The sequence below is a fragment of the Cervus elaphus genome, chromosome 22, assembly GCF_910594005.1.
Source record: "Cervus elaphus chromosome 22, mCerEla1.1, whole genome shotgun sequence".
NCBI lineage: Eukaryota > Metazoa > Chordata > Mammalia > Artiodactyla > Cervidae > Cervus > Cervus elaphus.
The window spans coordinates 55127033-55150752 of NC_057836.1; the positions used below are offsets into that span (position 1 = coordinate 55127033).

General features: G+C 35.7%; 1 protein-coding gene across 20 annotated transcripts in view; it reads left to right on the forward strand.

The window, feature by feature from the left end:
* Window positions 1-23720, forward strand: part of ANKS1B (ankyrin repeat and sterile alpha motif domain containing 1B) — a 1073060-nt gene that overhangs the window by 141506 nt on the left and 907834 nt on the right. For all 20 annotated transcript variants that reach the window (XM_043881060.1, XM_043881066.1, XM_043881055.1 and 17 more), the window contains exons 2-4: window positions 6413-6493; window positions 16913-17069; window positions 22433-22729. In XM_043881060.1, the coding sequence (XP_043736995.1) occupies window positions 6413-6493; window positions 16913-17069; window positions 22433-22729 (535 nt within the window). The remainder of the gene's footprint in view (window positions 1-6412; window positions 6494-16912; window positions 17070-22432; window positions 22730-23720) is intronic.

A 23720-nucleotide genomic window follows, 5' to 3' on the forward strand; every position in this document is an offset into this window, starting at 1 on the left:
ATCGCAGAAACCTAATCAAACTGATCGCATGGACCACAGGCTTGCCTAACAGTGAAGCTATGAGCTATGCCATGTAGGGCCACCCAAGACAGATGGGTCCTGCTGGAGATTTCTAACAGAACGTGGTCCACTGGAGAAGGGGATGGCAAACCACTTCAGTATACTTGCCTTGAGAACCGCATGAATAGTATGAAAAGGCAAAAAGATGTCTTTTATAAATTGATTAGATTTCTTTCTATTCCAGTTTACTAACAGTTTTCTTAGGAATTGATGTTGGAGTTTGGCAAATATTACTTCCATATCTGTTGAGATAATCAAGATTTTTCTTTTTTAGTTTGTTAATACAGTAATTTATGAATGTTAAATTTGCATTCCTGAAATAAACTCCATTTCATCATGGTGTAATATTCTTTTTATGTATTGTTGGATTTAACTTGCTAGAATTTTGCTGAGAATTCTTGCATCTATATTCATGAGAGATAAATTGATCTGTAGTTCTTTTTTGTCATATGTTTTTGGTCTCATAGAACGCTGATCTCATAGAATGTTAGGCATTATTTGTGCCTCTTCAATATTTTGGAATGATTTTTGTAGAATTGATATTATTTCTCTTTTAAATACCTGGCGTAATTTCCCACTGAAACCATTTAAACCTGCAGGTTTTTTTTTTTGTTTGTTTTATGAGGAATATTTGTAATTACAGGTTCACATTTAGTTTTTTTAATAGATGTAGGGCTATCAGGTTATACATTTTTTAAAAAGATTAATTTGGTGGTTTTCAAGAAGCTTGCCCATTTCATCTAAGTTTTCTAATTTGTTGATACAATGTTACTAAAAATTATTCTCCTTCTGTTCCTGTCTTTAGAATATGTAGTGATACTACTTCTCTGCTCCTAATTTGATAATTTATATCTTCTATTTTTATGTTTACCTATAGGTTTTAAAATTTATAGCATATTTTGTAAAAAATCACTTTTTGATCTCTTGATTTTCTCTATTGTTAGCTTGTTTTTTTATTTCATTGTTTTCCTTTCTTCTGCTTACTTTGGGGTAATATACTCTAACTGTTTTTTAAAGTGGAAGCTGAGATCATCAATTTAGAACCTCTCTCTGATCTATTCAGTTCAATTCAGTTCAGTTCAGTCACTCAGTCATATCCGACTCTTTGCGACCCCATGAACCGCAGCATGCCAGGCCTCCCTGTCCATCATCAACTCCCAGAGTCCACGCAAACCCATGTCCATCGAGTCGGTGATGCCATCCAACCATGTCACCCTCTGTCATCCCCTTCTCCTCCTGCCCTCAATCTTTCTCAGCATCAGGGTCTTTTCCAATGAGTCAACTCTTCACATCAGGTGGCCAAAGTATTGGAGATTCAGCTTCAGCATCAGTCCTTCCAATGAATATTCAGGACTGATTTCCTTTAGGATGGACTGGTTGGATCTCCTTGCAGTCCAAGGGACTCTCAAGAGTCTTCTCCAACACCACAGTTCAAAACCATCAATTCTTCAGCGCTCAGCTTTTTTTATAGTCCAACTCTCACATCCATACATGACTACTGGAAAAACCACAGATTTGACTAGACGGACTTTTGTTGGCAAAGTAATGTCTCTGCTTTTTAATATGCTGTGTAGGTTGGTCATAACTTTTCTTCCAAGGAGGAAGCATCTTTTAATTTCATGGCTGCAGTCACCATCTGCAGTGATTTTGGAGCCCACAAAATAAAGTCTGTCACTGTTTCCATTGTTTCCCCATCTATTTGCCATGAAGTGATGGCACCAGATGCCATGATCTTAGTTTTCTGAATGTTGAGCTTTAAGCCAATTTTTTCACTCTCCTCTTTCACTTTCATCAAGAGGCTCTTTAGTTCATCTTCACTTTCTGCCATAAGGGTGGTGTCATCGGCATATCTGAGGTTACTGATAACTCTCCCGACAATCTTGATTCCAGCTTGTGCTTCATCCAGCCTGGCATTTTGCATAACATACTCTGCATATAAGTTAAATAAGCAGGGTGACAATATACAGCCTTAATGTACTTCTTTCCTGATTTGGAACCAGTCTGTTGTTCCATGTCCGGTTCTAACTGTTGCTTCTTGGCCTGCATACAGATTTCTCAGGAGGCAGGTCAGGTGGTCTGGTATTCCTTTTTCTTTAAGAATTTTCCACAGTTTGTTGTGATCCACACAGTCAAAAGCTTTGGCATAGTCAATAAAGCAAAAGTTGATGTTTTTCTGGAACTCTCTTGCTTTTTCAATGATCCTGCAGATGTTGCAATTTGATCTCTGGTTCCCAGGAATTGAACAGGGGTTTCCTGCCTTGCAGGCAGATTCTTTACCAACTGAGGTATCAGGGAAGCCCTATGTATCTCTATGTTTAAAGCTAATTTCTTGTAGTGAGCATACAGTTGGGTCTTACTTTCTTTAACCCAGTCTGATGATATTTTTTTAAACTGGGATGATTAAACAATTAATAGTTATTGTAATTGTTAATGTGGTTATTTTTGTCATTGATATGGTTAAATCTATCATCAAACAGTTTTGCTTGTATTTGTATCAAATCTTCCTTATTTCTTTCTTCTGCTTTTTTGTTCTTTTGCTTCTTGAATTATTATTATTATTATTTTTTTTTGGATTTCACATTATTTTAAATGAGTACATTGCATTTGTTTTAACACTTGTTTTTACCTGTGGCTTATTTATTCATTAAAATAATCAATTATTTGATTTATAATTTAGCATATATTTGTTAAATAACTGTGTATTCAATATTTAGAGAAAAATTATTGGAACAGGTGAATCTTGATCTAGGCTTTTGAAGAATGGTAAGATATGCTTGGTTAGAAAATCTATCATAGGTTAGTAGAAGGGCATGAGTAAAGGCACAAAGGTGGAAATTAATAGGGCAAGATGGGTAAATTAGCAAGAGAAACAAAGGTATAAAAGTTTTAAGAACATAATAGGAGACTAAAAATGCTTCAAGGATTGATTTAGAAAAAAAAAAGATTGTTAAAAGTCTAACAATCTTAATGAAATTGTAAAACATATGCATATTTTATAACTTTCCTGGTTTAAGTGTCACTTTTTTTATTCTTAGGAGGTAAACTACCACTAAAGAAAATAAACCTCTGGATTGAAATGAAGTTAAGATAAAGATAAAGTTAAAATCTTACAATTGACTAGTTATATTTGGTCAGTAATTTCCTCAAGACCTTCTTTATTACCAAATAGTTTGATTCTTATCTCACTTTTTTTTGAGGGGGGGGACAGTTTCCTGTTTTAAATTGTATAATGCTTTCTCTTGGTTTTATTTACTCTTGGACAACTCTCAGTGTTCTTCATGTAACTTTTTACCCATGCTGGACCCTAAAGTATTGTTAATTATCCATGGTTCTATTGTCGGTCCCATATTTTTCTTTCTTTCTTTTTTCCCTCACAATATACTTTCATATAGGTTCTCTGACCATTTCAGTAAGGGCTGGGAGGTTTTCAGATTTTGAGTTGTCTTGAACTTGGAACTATCTACCCAACTTAGGTTTGATTTCTTTTTTTTTTCATCTAGGGATTGATATTTTGGCTAATATCAACATTTGAGAGAAGGTTTCACCTTGCCTTCATATACAGATTTTCCTCTGAGGTATTTGAGCCTGATGACCTCTCTCCTAGGAGTTCACCGTATTGATACTGAACTTAGTGTGGACACCCAATTGGCATAGTGCACTGCAGCCCAGAACTCCTGGGTTCAAGCAGTTCTCCAGCCTCAGCCTCCTGAGTAGCTGAGATGCATGCCACCATGCCCAGCTGATGGCCTCTCTTAAAGAGTCTGAAATCAAGCACTACCTTGGTTTTATCTTCTAACAGTTTTTTGAACAAACATAACAAATATAGTAGATGCTAGTGCTATGTTCAACTACTGCCCTAAGTGCTTTATTTTTTTTTCTCTTTTTTTTTTCTTTTTTATTTATTTTTATTAGTTGTAGGCTAATTACTTTACAATATTGTAGTGGTTTTTGCCATACATTGACATGAATCAGCCATGGATTTACATGTGTTACCCATCCCGATCCCCCCTCCTGCTTCCCTCTCCATCCCATCCCTCTGGGTCTTCCCAGTGCACCAGCCCTGAGCACTTGTCTCATGCATCCAGCCTGGGCTGGTGATCTGTTTCACCCTTGATAGTATACTTTTTTCAATGCTATTCTCTCAGAACATCCCACCCTCGCCTTCTCCCAGAGTCCCAAAGTCTGTTCGGTACATCTCTGTCTCTTTTTCTGTTTTGCATATAGGGTTATCATTACCATCTTTCTAAATTCCATATATATGCGTTAGTATACTGTATTGGTCTTTATCTTTCTGGCTTACTTCACTCTGTATAATGAGCTCCAGTTTCATCCATCTCATTAGAACTGATTCAAATGAATTCTTTTTAATGGCTGAGTAATATTCCATAGTGTATATGTACCACAGCTTTCTTATCCATTCATCGGTGATGGGCATCTAGGTTGCTTCCATGTCCTGGCTATTATAAACAGTGCTGCAGTGAACATTGGGGTGCACGTGTCTCTTTCAGATCTGGTTTCCTTGGTGTGTATGCCCAGAATTGGGATTGCTGGGTCATATGGCAGTTCTATTTCCAGTTTTTTAAGGCATCTCCACACTGTTCTCCATAGTGGCTGTACTAGTTTTGCATTCCCACCAATGCCCTAAGTGCTTTATAAGTACTGATTCATTTGATCCTCACAACATTTTAAGGTAGTAGTACTATTATCATCATCTCTATTTTGCAGACAAATAATTAAATAATTCAGAGAGGTTAAATACTTTATCCAGGGCTACCCCCAGCAAGTAATGGAGCCAGGTTTTTGAAATCAGGTTGTCTAACTTAAGAACCATGCTTCTAACTAGATATTTTCGTAGTTTTCTGGAGATCCTTACTTTTACGTAAGTATGTCAGATACTTGAAATTCAATGTCTCCAAGCCTGAAGTCATTGTTTGCTTTCCATCTGCACTGTCTTCCTCCAGCAGATTTGCCTTCTTTTCATATCTTAGTTCATGTCATTTTCCTTTCAGTCATTTAGACATTTAATTTGAGTGATTCTGTGCTAACTATTGTAGTTTCTCCTTCCTTCAGTTGATCCCTGTATCTTATTGGTTTGACTTTTTATAACTGTCGAATAAGAACATTCTACTCATTTTCATTGTCTCAACTTAGTTTAAGTGAGTTGTGACCTCTCGTTTGGAATATTTAGCCATTATTCTCTTCTCAGAGACGCTTGTGTGTTCTCTGACACCTTGATGATCTTACTGGTCTGTACTTGTTAGTTTATGTGTCTCTCTTCACCGTTAGACTCTGCTTTTGTAAAGAAGGACCTTGAATTATGACTGTGTACTGTCAGTACTTAGCTTAATATGTGACATATAATTGGTACACAATAAATATTTTGTGAATACATGAACTAGTTTGTCATTTTATGTTAGTTTTGATGGCTTTGATAACATCAGATAGTTTTTTGGGGAGATTTACTTTTGGAAAACTGTCTTTCCATGCCTATTTTTTTTAAACTATAGTTTCTATAATTGTAGTGATCAAGGGTAAAGTGGATTCTTTCTTATATGTTATCTTCAAAATATATTGTATAGCAAAATAAATTCAAAATTACTAGAACCTTTTTATGGTTTGTGATAATCAAATCTAATTCTATTTTCAAGGGTGAAATATGTTTTATATTCTCTTGATAGCAATGGAACAGCAAGAAGTGTTTATATTCTTTCTGTATGCAAAAATATAACTTATGTAAACCACTGCCATCTCAGAATGAGTGTGTTGAAGGAGGAGGCAGGTGAATTAAATGTTTCTTCTTGGTAAAGAATGTAACAGTTGAATGTTAATTGCATCCAATATTTAAGTAATGACCGATATTAAGTCACTCAGTCGTGTCCGACTCTTTGCGACCCTGTGAACTGTAGCCCACCAGGCTCCTCCATCCATGGGATTTTCCAGGCAAGAATACTGGAGTGGGTTGCCATTCCCTTCTCCAGGGGATCTTCCCAACCCAGGGATTGAACCCAGGTCTCCCGCATTGCAGGCAGACACTTCAACCTCTGAGCCACCCGGGAAGCCCTATGACCAAAAGTGACAGGGAATTTTGGGGTCCAAATTTAAAGTATACCAGGGGGTCTGCATTTGCTAATAATTTCTAATGGTAGCTATATTCACTGATAATTTCTCTGCGTCAAATAAATGAATAAAAATATTGTTCTGAGGGGAGTGCAGGAAAGGTGGCAGTTGTTTTCTACATGAGTGAAATCCTCATATGAAACATGCTGCCGACTGTGAGACTAACAGGCTTCCTTCTGTTTTGCAAAGCACAGTTCTGCCCCCTGTTAACTGTGTGCCTGTGCTTTATTTGCAGCATCTGGCGAGGCCCCAACGTGAACTGCACAGACAGTTCGGGCTACACGGCTTTACACCATGCAGCCTTAAATGGACATAAGTAAGTGCCACTTATTTGGACTGGAATCTGTGTGTATTTAGTTACATGTGATGAAGTTAATGATGTCTGATGGTTCCTGTCTCAGGTTGCCGCGAGTCCCCTGGGCTTAGATGAATTTGGAGAAGCACCAGGTGTTCAACACTTGACATGTTGAAAGTGGTAGGAATGTTGCTGAGGATGAGTAGGCACAGAGTGCAGATCAAGTCAAAGATCACCCAGGGAAAATGGAAGACATGCCAGGACCATGTTAGTCATGTGTACATTCGGCATGGGAATGGGATAAACCAGGGGTTCCCAACCCCTGGACCACAGAGGGGTACTGGTCCATGGCCTGTTAGGAAGCAGGCTGCACAGCAGGAGGCGAGAGGCAGGAGGGTGAGCAAAGCTTGTCTGTATTTACAAACTCTCCCCATCACTCGCATTAATGCCTAAACTCTGCCTCCTGTTAGGTCAGTGACATTCATTAGATTCTCATAGGAGCGTGAACCCTACTGCGAACTGTGCATGTAAGGGATCTAGGTTGCATGCTTCTTGTGAGAATCATCCCCAAACCACCCTTCTCGCCACTCCCTGGGTCCGTGGAAAAATTGTCTTTTACAAAACCAGTCCCTGGTGCCAGAAAGATTAGGGACTGATGGGATAAACCACTTAATGATGCCTCCCTACTTTCTGGGGTGTCTTCACAAATTATAGGGTTATTCACTAAGAATGAACTCTTTTAGTAGAGTCTTGCTCTTATAAGCCATGGCCACTTCCACAAACCTCTTTGAAATCCTCAAACTAAGCTAAAATGCTTTCTCTTTGTCATTCATGGATGGTCTCTCAGGTTTTAAACCTCTTTAACCTGTGGAATTATATTTCAAACAATGTGATAGTCTACGATATGGAGAGTGAAAAAATGTATAACCATCAACACTATTTTGTTGACAGTGTTTTAGCCAGGAAACCTAATGGTTTAGTGACAAAGTGTGAGGAGTCCTCTGAATGAGTCAAATGTTCTGTCGTCCTTCATCAGAAGAAAGGTGACCTTGTTCGTGTGTCTCCCCTCCTATCTGTTTTTCCTTTGCTTTAATGATTCAAGGTAGTCTTTTCAGATCTGGATCATTTCATTTCACTTCAGTTGTTTTAAATATGGTAATTACTGCCTTAAAATTACTATAGTATGCTAAGTCGCTAAGTCATGTCTGCCTGTTTACAACCCTATGGACCATAGCCCACCAGGCTCCTCTGTCCATGGGATTTCCCAGGCAAGAACACTGGAGTGGGTTGCCATTCCCTTCTCCAGGGGTTCTTCCTGACCCAGGGATCAAACCTGTGTCTCCTGCATTGCAAGCGGATTCTTTTACCACTGAGCCACTCAGAAAGCCTCCAAAATTACTGCTGCTGCTGCTAAGTCACATCAGACGGCAGCCCACCAGGCTCCCCCGTCCCTGGGATTCTCCAGGCAAGAACGCTGGAGTGGGCTGCCATTTCCTTCTCCAATAAAATTACTGCTAGTTATCTTTTAATTTTGCATTTAACATTTCTTTCATTCTGTGAACTGAGACACAAAGGACTTAGTTATACTTGATTATACTTCATGGTGTTAAAGCTCTCATACAAGGACCTTACCATTTTTGTCATTATTTATCATTATGACACGTTTACCCTAAAACTTATTGCATAAACTGAACATTATCATTCTGTTTGAAGAATCTTTGAATTATGTAAAATATCATAAACTTAATGTTTCATCACTTAGATCCTTAGTATTGGGATTCCCAAATTAAATTTTTTTCATCCAGTCCTTATTCTATATAATGTCACCTTATACCATCAAACTTAGAACTTTTAATTTTGCCGAGTCTTTTTCAGCTATATTGCTACCCTTCTCTAGAGTGGAAAATGTGTCCAGATCCTTACCATCTGAACCTTTTAAAGGAATTGCTATTTATTCTTCTTCATACCTGAGTCATCAGGAGGGAAGTCGATTAAATCAGCCCAAGTCGACTTATCTGGCCATCATAGTTGTGGATTTGGTGGCTCTGGTGGAACCATATTTCTCAGTCCCAGATGGGAAGACAAGCTATCAAGTATAATGGACGGAAGATCTTGGGCTTGACTATTTGAGCTATACAACTTTTCTTGTTCTACCTCAGCTTGGCATTATTTCTCAAAACAATATTGTACCCAAATGTCCCTTTCTTGGTTTTCAGTGAAGTTTTAAGTAAACGTTTTTGGTTTGTATGTGACATCCTATGAAGTTCTAACCACTGAGATATATTTCTCTGAGGTCTCTTGCACAATTTTTAGTTTTATCGGCAGTGTACAAAGTGAGGATAATTTAGGTGAATTAAATAGCAGTCATTAGGCTTATCATAAAGAGACAGGGATCTGACTATATTTCTTTTAAGAGCTTTAATTGCAGATGTTCTCTGAAGATTATATATCTCTGCTTTGCTTTCATCTAAAGGTATCATTTTTCTTTTAATTTTTTTTGCTTTCTTTTTTTTTTTTTTTAAACCACTCAGATGGCATTCCCTCCCTCTTACTTTCCCAGAAAAGAAAGATTTTACTTAGTGTCATCATACAGGTATTGGAAAAAAGTAGGAAAATTCTAATCCCATCTCTTCCTCCCTACAAGTTATGTGACCTTGAGCCATTTAATTAACTTCTTTATGCCTCAGTTCAAATGTACTGAATACACCATATTCCTTCTAATTATAACATTTTATGATATAATATTTTGTTATTTATGGCTCAGTTAGGTATTATGATGTTACAGTTCTGAAATTTGGATTTTCATCTAGAAAGAATTCTTGATTTTAAATTATTTAAATTATCAAGGACTTGTAAAGTTAGAGATCATTTATCTATCCTACCTTCATTACTTCTTTTATTTTATAGATGGAGAAACAAGACCATGCTGGATAAGTGACCTAGTGGCCACTTAATCATTAAGGTGGGGCTGTATCTAGAGTCTGAGTGTATACTTTTACCTGTAATTTACATTATATCCCTCTGTGACTGTATGCACATCAGTGTCCTAGTTTCCTGTTGGTTTTTCTCTGTTACATTATGTATTTCTGGCTGCCTCCCGTTATCATCAAGTAGTATATTCTCACGGAATGCTCATTTAAATATTGCCATAAGAAAAGGTATTTGTAGAATAAAAGCTTGTCATAGAATATACCTCAGAGCCAGAGGACAATGGTTTTCCTTTTCTTTGTCCTTGGTACTCTCACTGCAAGTGGGTAATGAAGCATTGCGCTGTACTCCTCCCGAGCAAGCCTTAGAGGTCAGCAGAGAAACACTTCACTTCTTTCCTTGTTCCTGCTGCTGTTGTATCCATCAACTGTAGATTGTTTTCATAAACATGGTTTCTAGGCTGAAAGTGTTAGTTGCTCAGTCATGTCCAACTCTTTGGACCCCATGGTCTGTAACCCGCCAGGCTCCTCTGTCCATGGGATTCTCCAGGCAAGAATACTGGAATGGGTTGCCATTCCCTCCTCCAGGGGATCTTCCCGGCCCAGGAATTGAACCTGGGTCTCCTGCATTGCAGGCAGTTTCTTTACAGACTGAGCCACCAGGGAAGTTCATGGAATTATAGAGCTAGAAGAAATGTTACAGATTCTTATAGTTTATTCATTTGGTTTGGGCACATGCTTTCCCCTTTCCTCCAATATATAATCTATGGCCTTCACACTGAAAATTAAGACTGTATCCTCACTATTTTGTAGGTTTTATTGAGAGTCTTGTTTATCACTGCTAGTTAGCCCACAAATGGAACAACATTTTATACACCTGAAATACATTATTTCACAATGAAAAATTCATCTCCACTTAGCCAAATCAGGACACAGTAGAAATTGTACTCTTGGTGATTTCCTGAGTCATGTGTAATTACAGATGAGAAAATGGTTACTTTTATATGATAGAAAAAGCACAGTCAGTAGAATAAATTTAACTGGCAATGATTGTAAATGAATTATTTTAGTAGATAGGCTAGAGATCTTTTCTTTATCTTTTCTTCATTTTCTTTTTAAAATATGGGGGATTCATTGTCTCTCTCATATATTTCTTTTGCAAATTTTATTGCCTTAATTAATTCTCTTCTGAATAGCAATAGCAATTTCTTCTGAAATAGTCAACTTCCTCTCTCCTTTCCTCCACTTCCTCCTCCCTTTTCTTACTCCCTCCTTTCTTCTCTCCTCTTTCCCTCTCTTCCTCTTTCCTTCTTTTCTTTGCTCTTTCGTCTTTTAAAATAATAATCTTATTTTAATAATCCCTATGAAGTTTTACTAAATTTGTATGTTCATATTTCATTCTTATTTCTCTCTTCTTAGAAAATTGCTGGTTTTATTTTCTTGTTAAGTTTCATCTCATTAAACGATGTTGGGTACATTGTGATTCTTGGATGCTGTTTTGGAAAATGTCAGTAATAAATTGTTATTGTACCTTTGAGATATGCTTGTTATTTGATATGTGTGGGGTTATTTTCTGTTCTTGCTTTTGATTCTTTAAATATTAATGCTTGAATCCTAGACAAGGATTTAATTATAGATAATCCTCCATTATCTATAATCAAGATCGTATCTCAAATTGAATCTAGACTCTAGATAGTAAACTATCTACTATACCTTTGATTTGCTCAGAATAGACTTTCTAATGAAAGAAGGGCACTTCCTCTAAAAATTTATGTAATCTAGTCCATGAAGTTGCTCTTTGAATCACCTACAGATATCTTTGGTTGATTGCTTCTTTCTTGGATTAAAATATTAACTAGTTAAAATTTGACTTTATTCACTCTATCTGGAAATAAACCTATGAGAGTGAATTCAGTATATAAAGGAGCTCCAGTTAGAAAATGCAGTTTCTTGTCCTAAAGTCTTCTGACCATGTTGAGCATATTTGCAACTTTATTTCCAAAAAGGAGAAATAAAATCTTCAAGAAAGTCTGAAATCAAAAGGGCCTTAATGACTTTGAGAATTTCATTAGTTTATTAATGGATAATTTGTATGTCATTAGTTTATTGCATCCATATGAAGATGATTTGCATTTATTTCAAAATTCTTTGACTTAACAACAAACACAGGAAGATGAAATAAAATAAATTTCTTTGGTTAACTATAGGGAAACTTGCTGTTGAGGTAAAGAAATTTGAATGTTGAATCTTCCCAGTTAATTTAATTTTGCTTAGAATGTATACTGAACTTCTTAAAAGATATTTCATACTAATCAGAAGTATTATATATGTCTATCAAAAAATGAAACAAATTAAACATGATAGCAAAAATCAATACTTTTAGAATTCCTATTTTTACCTGAAATTATAGTTTTAACCTCAAGCTGCAAAATGTTGCAGTGATTTAAACTGAATTATCATTAAACTTAATTGGGTATTTTGTTTTGTTCCTGGGAAATGGAATTATTTTTTCTGTGGTCTCATCAATTACATTTATTTTAATGTTTTGGAGAATTTTTTGTCAAACGCTGTAAGAAAGATTACCACTTTATGTTTAATGTATAGGTATTTTCTGCTTGCTAGCTTATAGACAGTTTTCATCAATATAACTTAATATTTCATGCCAGATAACCAAGCACAGTCAGCATATTCATGATACTTTTGGAAGATATAAGATGCAGCTTAAATAAAGGTAAAAAAGAGGCGTTAACTAGGCTCATCATGGTGATCAGTTTCCAATTGATACATGTATCAGATCATTATGTTGTACACTTGAAACTAAAATCATGTTATATTTCAATTATATCCCTCCCCAAAACCAACTACCCCCAAAACCAAAAACAACTACTCTTCTTGTTTAGACATTAAAGAAAGTACCTGAAATTTAATTTGTTCTTGATAAGCCTGGATGAAAAAGGCCTGTATAATACATATTACCTGTGGTATACATGGATACATCATAAGAAAAATTAATGATACTTTATTGATTAATATTTTGCTTAAGTTTCAGTGAGACCAATAGACACTCATTTGATCAAAGATATAACTTTATATTTCAAAAATTATGTTTTTATATTAGAAATCTGAGTTCACCCAGTTCATTAACTGGTGTCTCTGAATAAGAAGACACCAGTTTAAATAAATTTAAATTAAAAAATAAATTTTATAGAATATTTATTTAATAAAATAGCTAAAAACTTAAATATAAATAATAGTATTTATTTAGAATCTTGGTGTTCACCAAAGACAATTTTATAAACATGAAGATTATTCTTTTCTGATTTAGATATTAGGTGGTAGTAACTTACACAATACAAATAATTAGTAAGATGGTCAGTTTTTTCACCATATCATAATTCTTCCTCATAATAAATGCATATCACACACATTATTTGAAAATGTCAGCAAAAATTAAGCCCAAGAACAAATGAAATTCTGAATGGTTTGAGAGTAAAAGAAAATAGTATTGATGACTCCATCAGATTTTCCTCTTAGAAAGGAAATGTTTTAGAAGTTTCAGAATTCTTTTTGATTTGCTTAGGCATGAAAAATGAAATTAAAACCCTTCACATAATTTCCCCTTTTTAATATATGTATTTGGAGAAGGCTTTTTTTTTTTTTTTGGTAGGTTAAATTCTACTGATCACTCCCAGGTAATTAACAATGCTTCCTTTGGTGTTATTTTACCTTTATTTAATACTGATATATTTCAGTTAAAGAAAAGAGAAGGCAAAAATTGTTTGACATTGCAGCAAACAGCTTTAAGAATAGTTTTTGACTGTATACAGTTTTACAGTAATATTCATTTCCCATTTGATTCATACCACAACTCTTTTAGACCAGCAGCTGTATGTAATCTCTAAATTCCATTTTAACAGTGTCTGAAAGAGAGACAGAGGTTATTTGAATTGTCCAAGGTTGGTAAAGAATCTGCCTGCAATGCAGGAGCTGCACAAGACACAGCTTTGATCCCTGAATGGGGAAGATCCCCTGGGGGAGGGCATGGCAACCCACTCCAGTATCTTTGCCTGGAGAATCCCATGGACAGAGGAGCCTGACAGGCTACCGTCTATAGGGTTACAATTATAGAACACTGATGAAAGAAATCAAAGATGACCCAAATAGATGGAGAAATACACCATGTTCATGGATCAGAAGAATCAATCTAGTGAAAATGAGTGTATTACCCAAAGCAATCTGTAGATTCAGTGCAATCCCTATCAAGCTACCAATGGTATTTTTCAGAGAACTAGAACAAATAATTTCACAATTTGTATGGAAATACAAAAAACAAAAAAACTTGAATAGCCAAGCAATCTTGAGAAAGAAGAATGGAACTGGAGGAATCAACATGCCTGATGTCAGACTATACTACAAAGCCACAGTCATAAAGACAGCATGGTACTGGCACAAAGACAGACATGTAGATCAATGGAACAAGTAGAAAGCCCAGAGATAAATCAATGCACCTATGGACACCTTATCTTTGACAAAGGAGGCAAGAATATACAATGGAGAAAAAACAATCTCTTCAACAAGTGGTGCTGGGAAAACTGGTCAACCAGCAGTGGAAGAATGAAACTAGAACACTTTCTAATACCATACGCAAAAATAAACTCAAAATGGATTAAAGATCTAAATGTAAGACCAGAAATTATAAAACTCCTAGAGGAAAACATAGGCAAAACACTCTCTGACATAAATCACAGCAGGATCATCTATTACCCACCTCCCAGAGTAATGGAAATAAAAGCAAAAATAAACAAATGGGACCTAATTAAACTTAAAAGCTTTTGCACAACAAAGGAAACTATAAGCAAGGTGAAAAGACAGCCTTCTGAATGGGAGAAAATACTAGCAAATGAAGCAACTGACAAAGAATTAATCTCAAAAATATACAAGCAGCTCCTGCAGCTCAATTTCAGAAAAATAAATGACCCAACCAAAAAATGGGCCAAAGAACTAAACAAACATTTCTCCAAAGAAGACATACAGATGGCTAACAAACACATGAAAAGATGCTCAACATCACTCATTATCAGAGAAATGCAAATCAAAACCTCAATGAGGTACCATCTCACGCTGGTCAGAATGGCTGCTATTAAAAGGTCTACAAACAATAAATGCTGGAGAGGGTGCAGAGAAAAGGGAACCTTCTTACACTGTTGGTGGGAATGCAAACTAGTACAGCCACTATGGAGAACAGTGTGGAGATTCCTTAAAAAACTGGAAATAGAACTGCCATACGACCCACCACTCCCACTGCTGGGCATACACACCAAGGAAACCAGAATTGAAAGAGACACATGTACCCCAATGTTCATTGCAGCACTGTTTACAATAGCTAGGACATAGAATCAACCTAAATGTCCATCAGCAGACAAATGGATAAGAAAGCTGTGGTACATATACACAATGGAATATTACTCAGCTATTAAAAAGAATGCATTTGAATCAGTTCTAATGAGGTGGATGAAACTGGAGCTTATTATACAGAGTGAAGTAAGTCAGAAAGAAAAATACCAATACAGTATATTAATGCATATATATGGAATTTAGAAAGATGATAACGATAACCCTATATGTGAGACAGCAAAAGACACACAGATAAAGAACAGACTTTTGGATTCTATAGGAGAAGGCGAGGGTGGGATGATTTGAGAGAATAGTATTGAAACATGTATATTACCATATGCGAAATAGATCGCCAGTCCAGGTTGGATGCATGAGACAGTGTGCTCAGGGCTGGTGCACTGGGATGACCCTGAGGGATGGGATGGTGGGGAGGTGGGTGGGGGGTTCAGGATGGGGAACACATGTACACCCGTGGCTGATTCATATCAGTGTATGGCAAAAACCACTACAGTATTGTGAGAAATTAGCCTCCAAGTAAAATAAATTAATTAATTAAAAAAAAAAAGAGACACGACTGAAGCGACTGAGCACACACAGGCACGCACACACACACCAAGTTACTAAGTATTAGAGAGTTAAGACTTCAAACCAGATATTCTGATTCTTCACTGCTTTTGTTATTCTCAAATACTGAATCCTTTTCACCACTTTGTAGGTTACTTATCTGAGAATGGAAGAGCTTATATAACAACTCTTAGTGGTGGAGAGGTGAGAAGAAGCATAGAAACTGGGCAAACTTCAGATTTCCTTCTGATTTTCAAACTGTTTTTTCCAAAGGTGACTTGAAGGAAGCAGTTTTACTTTTAAAGAATTTTATTTTTACTTGGGGCAAGAACTAATATTTGTATAGTGTTTTACTATTCATTGAATGACTTCTCTTTTATGTTCTCATTTAATGTTCTTACCAGTGTTGAGCAATAGGCACTATTATTATTATTTTCTACAGGAAAGAAGAAAAATAAGACTAATCGATACTCTAGCGGTCATATTATTGGTAGTTTGCATAGCTGGGATTTCTTGGTGGCTCATATGGTAAAGAATCTGCCTGTAATGCAAAACCTGGGTTCGATCTCTGTGTTCGACCGCTATCCCTGGGTTGGCAAGATCCCCTGGAGAAGGGAATGGCAATCCACTCCAGTATTCTTGCCTGGAAAATTCTATGGGCAGAGGAGCCTGGTGGGCTACAGTCCATGGGGTCGCAAAGAGTCAGACACGACTGAGCAACTAATACTTTCAGTTGCATAACTGGTACTTTACATTCAAGTCCTTTAAATTCAGGGCTTATAAAATAATACTATTTTTAGAAAAGATGTTAAAATGAAGTTTATTTTTCTCTGAAATCTTATGATTAGAATAATTGTGTCAGTGATAGAACTTGTCTCATAAATGAATTTCCCTCTTAAAATAATTTCTTAGACTTGGAGGAGGAAAGTGAAAGAGTATACAAGTATAAACAACACACATTCAAAGTATGTTCTGTGCCATGGCTGAAAGTTATTAATTTTTTTTCGACCTTTCAGGGTCTCTCCTACTGTGCTGCTTTCTCTTTTATATGACTCTTCAATCCTTTATTCCACTTCTCTATCAGAATAATGTATAATTTCCTGAATGTCTTTTAGCAGGATGATAACTTTTTGTTCGTAAACAGGGTGTTTGCTTGCACCTCAACTCTTCCTCCAGACTAAATCTCAGATATAAGTTATCTGGGAATACTCTGTTTTTAAAAAAGATGTGAAGAGGTATACTTTTAAGTTATTCTACTAAATTCGTTTAGTTAATAAAATTAGATAAATTTTGCCCAAAAGATCTCTAGTACTTGCATGGGTCAGTCAATGAATGCTGTCTGTGTGTGTGTGTGTGGTGGTAGTTTGTTCCAGGTAAGTAAAATAGCCACCAAATGTTGAATAGGCAAACTCTTAAACCCAATTGTATGTCTCAGTACCTGAATGATAACTCTAAATTTCCAGTCGGTAACTAATATACTTTTATGATTATCTGTCTAATAGTAGCTGTATTGTTCAGCATATTTTCTTCTGTTGTATTTTTTTTTCCTTCTTAGGGACATAGTTCTCAAACTGCTTCAATATGAGGCCTCAACAAATGTAGCAGACAACAAAGGTTATTTTCCTATTCACCTGGCTGCCTGGAAGGGAGATGTGGAAATTGTGAAGATTCTTATTCATCATGGACCATCGCATTCCAGAGTCAATGAACAGGTGCATTTGTCAAGTATTTGCTCATGCTGTGATTTTTGAGAGTTTTGTGAAGTCAAAGCCACACTGAAAAATTGATTATTTCTGTCTTTACCCTGCCAAAGATCATCCTACTGCTGAATTTGCTAAAGGAGATATTTGAAAACTTCTTTGACATTTCTTTATAGGTACATTGGCACTAAGTTGCACATTTGTAAAGATATTTGTTCATAAGAAAATCCCGCATAAAAGAAGTAGTTCTAGTATTTTTGCCTGCTTTACCATGAGAATCCATTTTATAATTATTGAATATTTAAAGATAGAACAGAATTTACATTCATAATGTAAAAGTAGCTTTTCTTATAAAATTTTAAATGCTAGAACAATGATGATAGCTATCATTTGCATAATACTTTACCATTTACATAGCACTTTTATATTAAGTGCTATTTTGTGAATTAAAATGCAAATACAGTGTATACAGTTGCTAGACACATACACACACACACACACGTTTGCCTAGAGTAAGTTCAGTAAAACACAGCAGCAGGATGAAACTGACAGATAGTCAGAATATTTGCACTACATAGTATCCATGTTACACTTAATGCATATATATTTAAAAATAATGCCATTCTCATTGTTCTAAATAAATAAGACCACACATTCCAGAAAGTAAAATACAGTCCTCTAGTACAGTGTGATAACAAATGAGCTCTGCATGCCCCCTACTGTTCCCATTTTGTAAAACTATATTTGAAAACCAGCATGCAGCCCAACAATTGAATTACAAACAGGGTATTAAGCTGCAGGTTGGCCGCTGTCCAGTATGGATGCAAGGAGGTTAGTCTAGGGCAAACACGGCTAATATAGTACAATTAGCATATTGTTCATATGGGTACAGACTTTGCAGACACTTGACTGAAATTCATATTAAAAATGAATACTTGCTAGCTGTATACAGCAAAGGGAAGAAGATATAATATTTTTCTTACATCAAAATGTAGTTGTGTAAAGAACTAATCAGGAAAAATGTTTTATTAATTGGAAAAATGTCTTGTTAATATATATCACAATGAAATGTCTATGTTTTCATGTTACAAAATGCAGGATATTTTTATGAGAATAGTGAATTCAAGTCTTTATGAAATGATGGATATGGCTGTCTTTATTTATCATTCTAAAAAGGAAATTTATGAGAATGCTGCCTGTTCCTCAGAAAACCAAGTTAAAAGATCATCGGTGGGATGAGCCATCTGGTGGTTATTCTTAAAACTGAATGCCCAAAGCAAACCTAAAGTAGTAAGATGGAAAAACAAACCAAGGTGAAACAATGGAGTATTAGTTTCTACAAACAATATTTTTTAAATGACATGAAAAGAAGGAAAAAAACGCTAACCCTAACCAACATTTACATTTGAATGTTGAAGATTTTAAATAGCATAGAGAAACTGTTATTTTCTATGATGTTGAATATGTCAGTTTAAATAAAAAAAAATTTTTTTTTAAGGAGATTGGACTTCAAAATTCTTTTTTCAATTCTTTATGTTGTGGTTTCTATTATAAAGGAGTAGAAATTTTTTGAGATTTTTAATACCATTTTTTTTACATATTTTTTGTTTGTTATTATGTACATACTCCTTTAGTACTGACATAGATCTCTCATTCAATGTTATTTCTTCTAAAAGTTTCTGATGTAGGAATTTTGTTTTCATAGGTAAATTTTGATTTTAGCTTTATTTCCCACGCCCTCCCCAAATGGGACAGAAGTATACTAATTAATTATATACCTTTATGTATTTAAGCAATAGAGGGCAGGAATGAAAATGATAATGAACATTAACTGAGACTTATGATAACTGGGCAGTTTTACCTACAATATGTTATTTAATTAATTCTTGCAATTCTCTGAAGTGATTGTTATCACTTCCATTTTATAGACAGGAAATCAGGCTCAGTAAAGCTAAGTAACACATGTAAGTTCACACATTACTGAGTGACTTAAACTGAGACTTGGACTCAGATCTCTATGATTTCAGAGCTGTCCACAATAGTATACTGGTTTTACATCATAGACCCTATCACTTATGGAGTGCTTACTATATGCCAGGCATTGTGCATAGTACTTCATCTACATTATCTTTCTAAGCTCTACCATTGCCTAATGAGGTAGGTATTACTTACTGTTCCTGCTTCATATATGAGGAAACCACCTTAGAAAGACTAAGTAACTTCTTGATATCCCAGCTGCTAAGAAATGCAATTAGTACTTGAACTCAGGTTTTTCTGATCCAAAGCCCAAGCTTATAACCAGTACCACAACATAACATAACATAACATTATGTTATGATGTTAAAATTATGCATAATCATCAGGGCTTCATTCTGATTTCTGAATGCTAACTTTGGTTTATTATACAGCTTTCTTTCAAAATAATTCTAACTTATGTTTTAATATTTTAAGTTTATAAGGCATTTTCCTATGTTATCACCTTTGATTTATTAGTTGTATTCTAAGGTTATAGGGAAGATAATATTCTAATTTTATAGTAAGATAGGTCCAGAGAGATGGAATGATTTACTGTTGCTAATAAATACATGTTAGCACTTCAACCTGGGTCACCATTTTATGCTGCCCTAGAATTAGTGGTCATTTTAGAGTGAAATAATTTTGAAAACAAAGTGGACTGTGCCCTAATTATTGTTTTTATAATTGCCACATCTTTCCTGTCTTTTGTCACTTCATTTATTATTTCTTTTTCTGTTATGTATGTTTTCAATTTATATTTCTTTGTATATTCATTTCCCTCCTGTCTTTCTTCCCTCTTTTCTTTTCTTCCATCTTCTCTTCTTTTTCTCTTTATTTTTGCATTAGGACAAAAACCAGAGGAACCTTTTCTAAAAAGTATATTCACCAAAACTTCAAACTTTGCATTCATCAAAACTTCAAATCCAGCTAGTATTAGATAGTTTCCATTAGTGTTACTTTGAAGTAAGGCCTTTGGTAAATAGCTTTTGTAAAGCCAGTTTCATACTGCCACCCATTGTCTGGAATTGTCCTAATTTTTTAGAGAACACTTATCTGATAAAGAAGAAGAAATTCAAAACAGTTCAAGAATGTTTAATGTAGACATCTGAAGAATTGATACTTTTGATCTGAGGTGCTGGAGAAGACTTAAGAATCCCTTGGACTGCAAAGAGATCAAATCAGTCAATCCTAAAGGAAATCAACTCTGAGTATTCATTGGAAGGACTGATCTGAAGCTGAAACTCCAATACTTTGGTGAAGTATTGAAACTCCAATACCTGATGTGAAGAGCTGATTCATTGGAAAAGGCCCTGATGCTGGGAAAGATTGAAGGCAAAAGGAGAAGGGGGCAGCAGAGGATGAGATGGTTGGATGGCATCACCGACTCAATGGACATGAGTTTGAGCAGTCTCTGGGAAATAGTGAAGGACAGGGAAACCTGGCATGCTGAAGTCCATGGGGTTGCAAAGAGTCGGACACGACTTAGTGACTGAACAACAACAGAGTGTAGATATACTGACAATTATTAATTAGTATGTTATTGCAGCCTATTTATTTCAAATTGGATTTTTTTAGACCACTAGTGATTATGTATATGAGTATACAACCGTGGTTTCTCTAAAGATACCACAATTGTGGTCTTCACTGATGTGACAAACCAAGTGTGTCTTAGATATTATGGATAAACTCTATGAACATTTTCTCCTAAGTCTGGAATGATTGAAATATTTTTTTTTGAGATCTGAATAGTGATAATTGGAGTTTATAAGAGCAAAACTGAAATTTTCTATTATTTCCTAGGCTCAGGCCTTTGCAAGGTAGAGAGGTCTTTGAGGATTTGTTTCATAATTCACTTTTCTATTCCTCAAAGAGGTGCTGTATTTTTAAAAATGAGAAGTAATCTCTTTTCAACCAATGGGAAATTTGGTTCAGTCAGGAGGCATATTTCTATATCATTTTCATGGTTTAAAGTAATAAGATTGATTTTTAAATCATGTTTATTAAACTTGACCAGATAATAAAATCAGGGAGTGTAAGCCTCTATGTTCTAAGTCTCTGTGAGGAAGAAGACTATGGTGACACATTTAAACTAAGAATAGGAATGGCATCCTCAAAATGCTAGAAAAAACAATATCTCCCTCTGGATTCCCCATCTATCAGATCATAACTTTTTATTGACTGTCTTTAAAGAGTATGTTTTTCATCTGAGTTTGGCCTTCAAAGGCCCTCTCCTGATATTTTTTGGAAAGTAAAATAGTAAGAAACTTTTTTCCCCCTTGTCACTCCTCTTTTTAAGTTTTAAAATATACTGTCTACTCTAAGCTTACTTACCTGCATTGTTTTATTATCCAGAGCAAGACTGAGTTACAGTAACATTTGTTTGGATTTGAACGCTTAGAACAGCTGTCTAAGCAACTACTTCCTATTTCAACTCAATTAGTGTTCTTTTGGGCAAAATCCATAGAAATTCTGCTTTCAGATCGTTCATTTTCTGTTTTTCTTCCTTGACAGTGTAGAAAAACATGGTAGGCAGTGTGGTACAATGGAAAAAGCATAAATAGGTTTTGGATTCTTATGATACAGGTTCCAAAAGATCCTGATTCTCCATGGACATGTAGTTTAGTCTTTTTGTATTTTAGTTTCCTCACCCATGAAGTGGAGATGTTAATATTAGTCCTGTAGGATCATTTATAAGGGTTAAGGGAGACAATATATGTAAAGTTTTTAGACACTGAGCAAATGGTAGTCATAACAGTTGCTGCAGAAGATGTTATTAAAGGTACCAACTTTGGGTCTAGGCTATTTAGGTTCAAATCCTGGCTCCAATACTAAATGGCTGTATAAGGCTGTGTAACAGCTACTTATTCAACTATACATTACCTCAGTTTCCTCATCTGTAAAATGGGAACAATGACAGTACTATTTATCTCCTAGTGAGGATTAGGGGCTTCTCCAGTGGCTCAGTGGTAAAGATCCAGCTGCAATGCAGGATACTTGCAGGAGAAACGGGCTCAATCCCTGGTTGGAAAGATCCCCTTGAGGAGGAAATAGCAACCCACTCCAGTGTTCTTGCCTGAAAAATCCTATGGACAGAGGAGCGTGGTGGTCTATAACCCATGGGGTCACAAAGAGTCTGACATGACTGAGCACACACACAGGCCAGCAATGAGGATTAAATAAGTAAGCACACATGAAATGCAACGGTGTGTGCTCTGCACCTAGTATTAGCTATGATGGTGACTGTGATGATGACATCCTCCCTTGCTCTCTAGAACCCTCAGGTTTTAAATTACTGTGTTTAGGTTTTCATAACAAATTGAATTTCTGAAAACTTGGACTGTCTGTCTTTGTCTTAACAGAACAATGAAAATGAAACTGCCCTACATTGTGCAGCTCAGTACGGACACTCGGAGGTAGTGGCTGTTCTCCTGGAAGAACTCACCGATCCTACCATCAGAAACAGCAAGCTGGAAACGCCTCTGGACCTGGCAGCCCTCTATGGACGGCTTAGAGTGGTCAAAATGATCATCAGTGCACACCCTAACTTAATGAGCTGCAACACCCGAAAGCATACGCCACTGCACCTTGCTGCACGCAATGGTCACAAGGCAGTCGTTCAAGTGCTGCTGGAGGCGGGGATGGACGTCAGCTGTCAAGTGAGTCTTCTTGTCGCTGTGCTCCCAAAACAGTGGTGTTTTTGCTTTGCTTTGAGATCAGATGTTAAAATTTACATCTTAATTACATGTTAAATTTACAGGAAGAAATACTAACATTTTAAAATCAGGCAAATGGTCCACATGTATTTTTCTAACTACTAAATTTAAAGTATCCTGCCACACTCTTGGGAAATATGAAGGGATATAAGCCCTACTCTCTAACCTCATTCTAACTTGAGGGCTTTCCACATGAAAAATTATTACTAGATGGCAGTTATGTGTGGTCTTCTTAGTAATTGTTTCCTTTATTCCAGTATTTAGCACACAGCTTGACATACACCAGGAATTCAGTCTAAAATTGAGTGAATGAAAGAAAGAAATGAAATTGACTTTAATTTTTGAGTATGTACTTTGTGTTTAATATGTTGACACGTTTAGAATCTAAATCTCACAGCTATCTTATAGGATTGAGAGCTATTAAGTTCCAGTACAGAGATGAGGAATCAGATTCAAAGACTAATAAACTTGCCTAAGTACACATAGCTCATAAACCCAGAATGTGAATTAAGATTTACTGATTAAAGTCCAGGCCTCTTTCTGTAATAATGTACTTGTGTACATGACTGATAATGGGAGGATCACTATACCTAAGGGCAATAAAAAATTTTTTTTAAAACTTTACCATTTGCATAGGTGAAAAACTTTCTCTTAAAATCTTCCTTGATCATCCTCAGAGCAGAAACCAATCTTTCCCTGCAGTGCTCACAAATTCTTGTCTTCTCTGTTATGTTCCTCCCTCCTTCTACCCTCAAAATAATTCTTAATTTTCATACTAACTCTATGCCAAGAATAGTTGAAGAATATTCTGAGATATGGTACTTTTTAGGCATTGGTGATACCATGATGGAAAAATAGATATGGTCTACATTTCCACTAAACTTACAGTTTATTAAAGGAAATAGATAATCATATAACATTATAAGGTAGTACT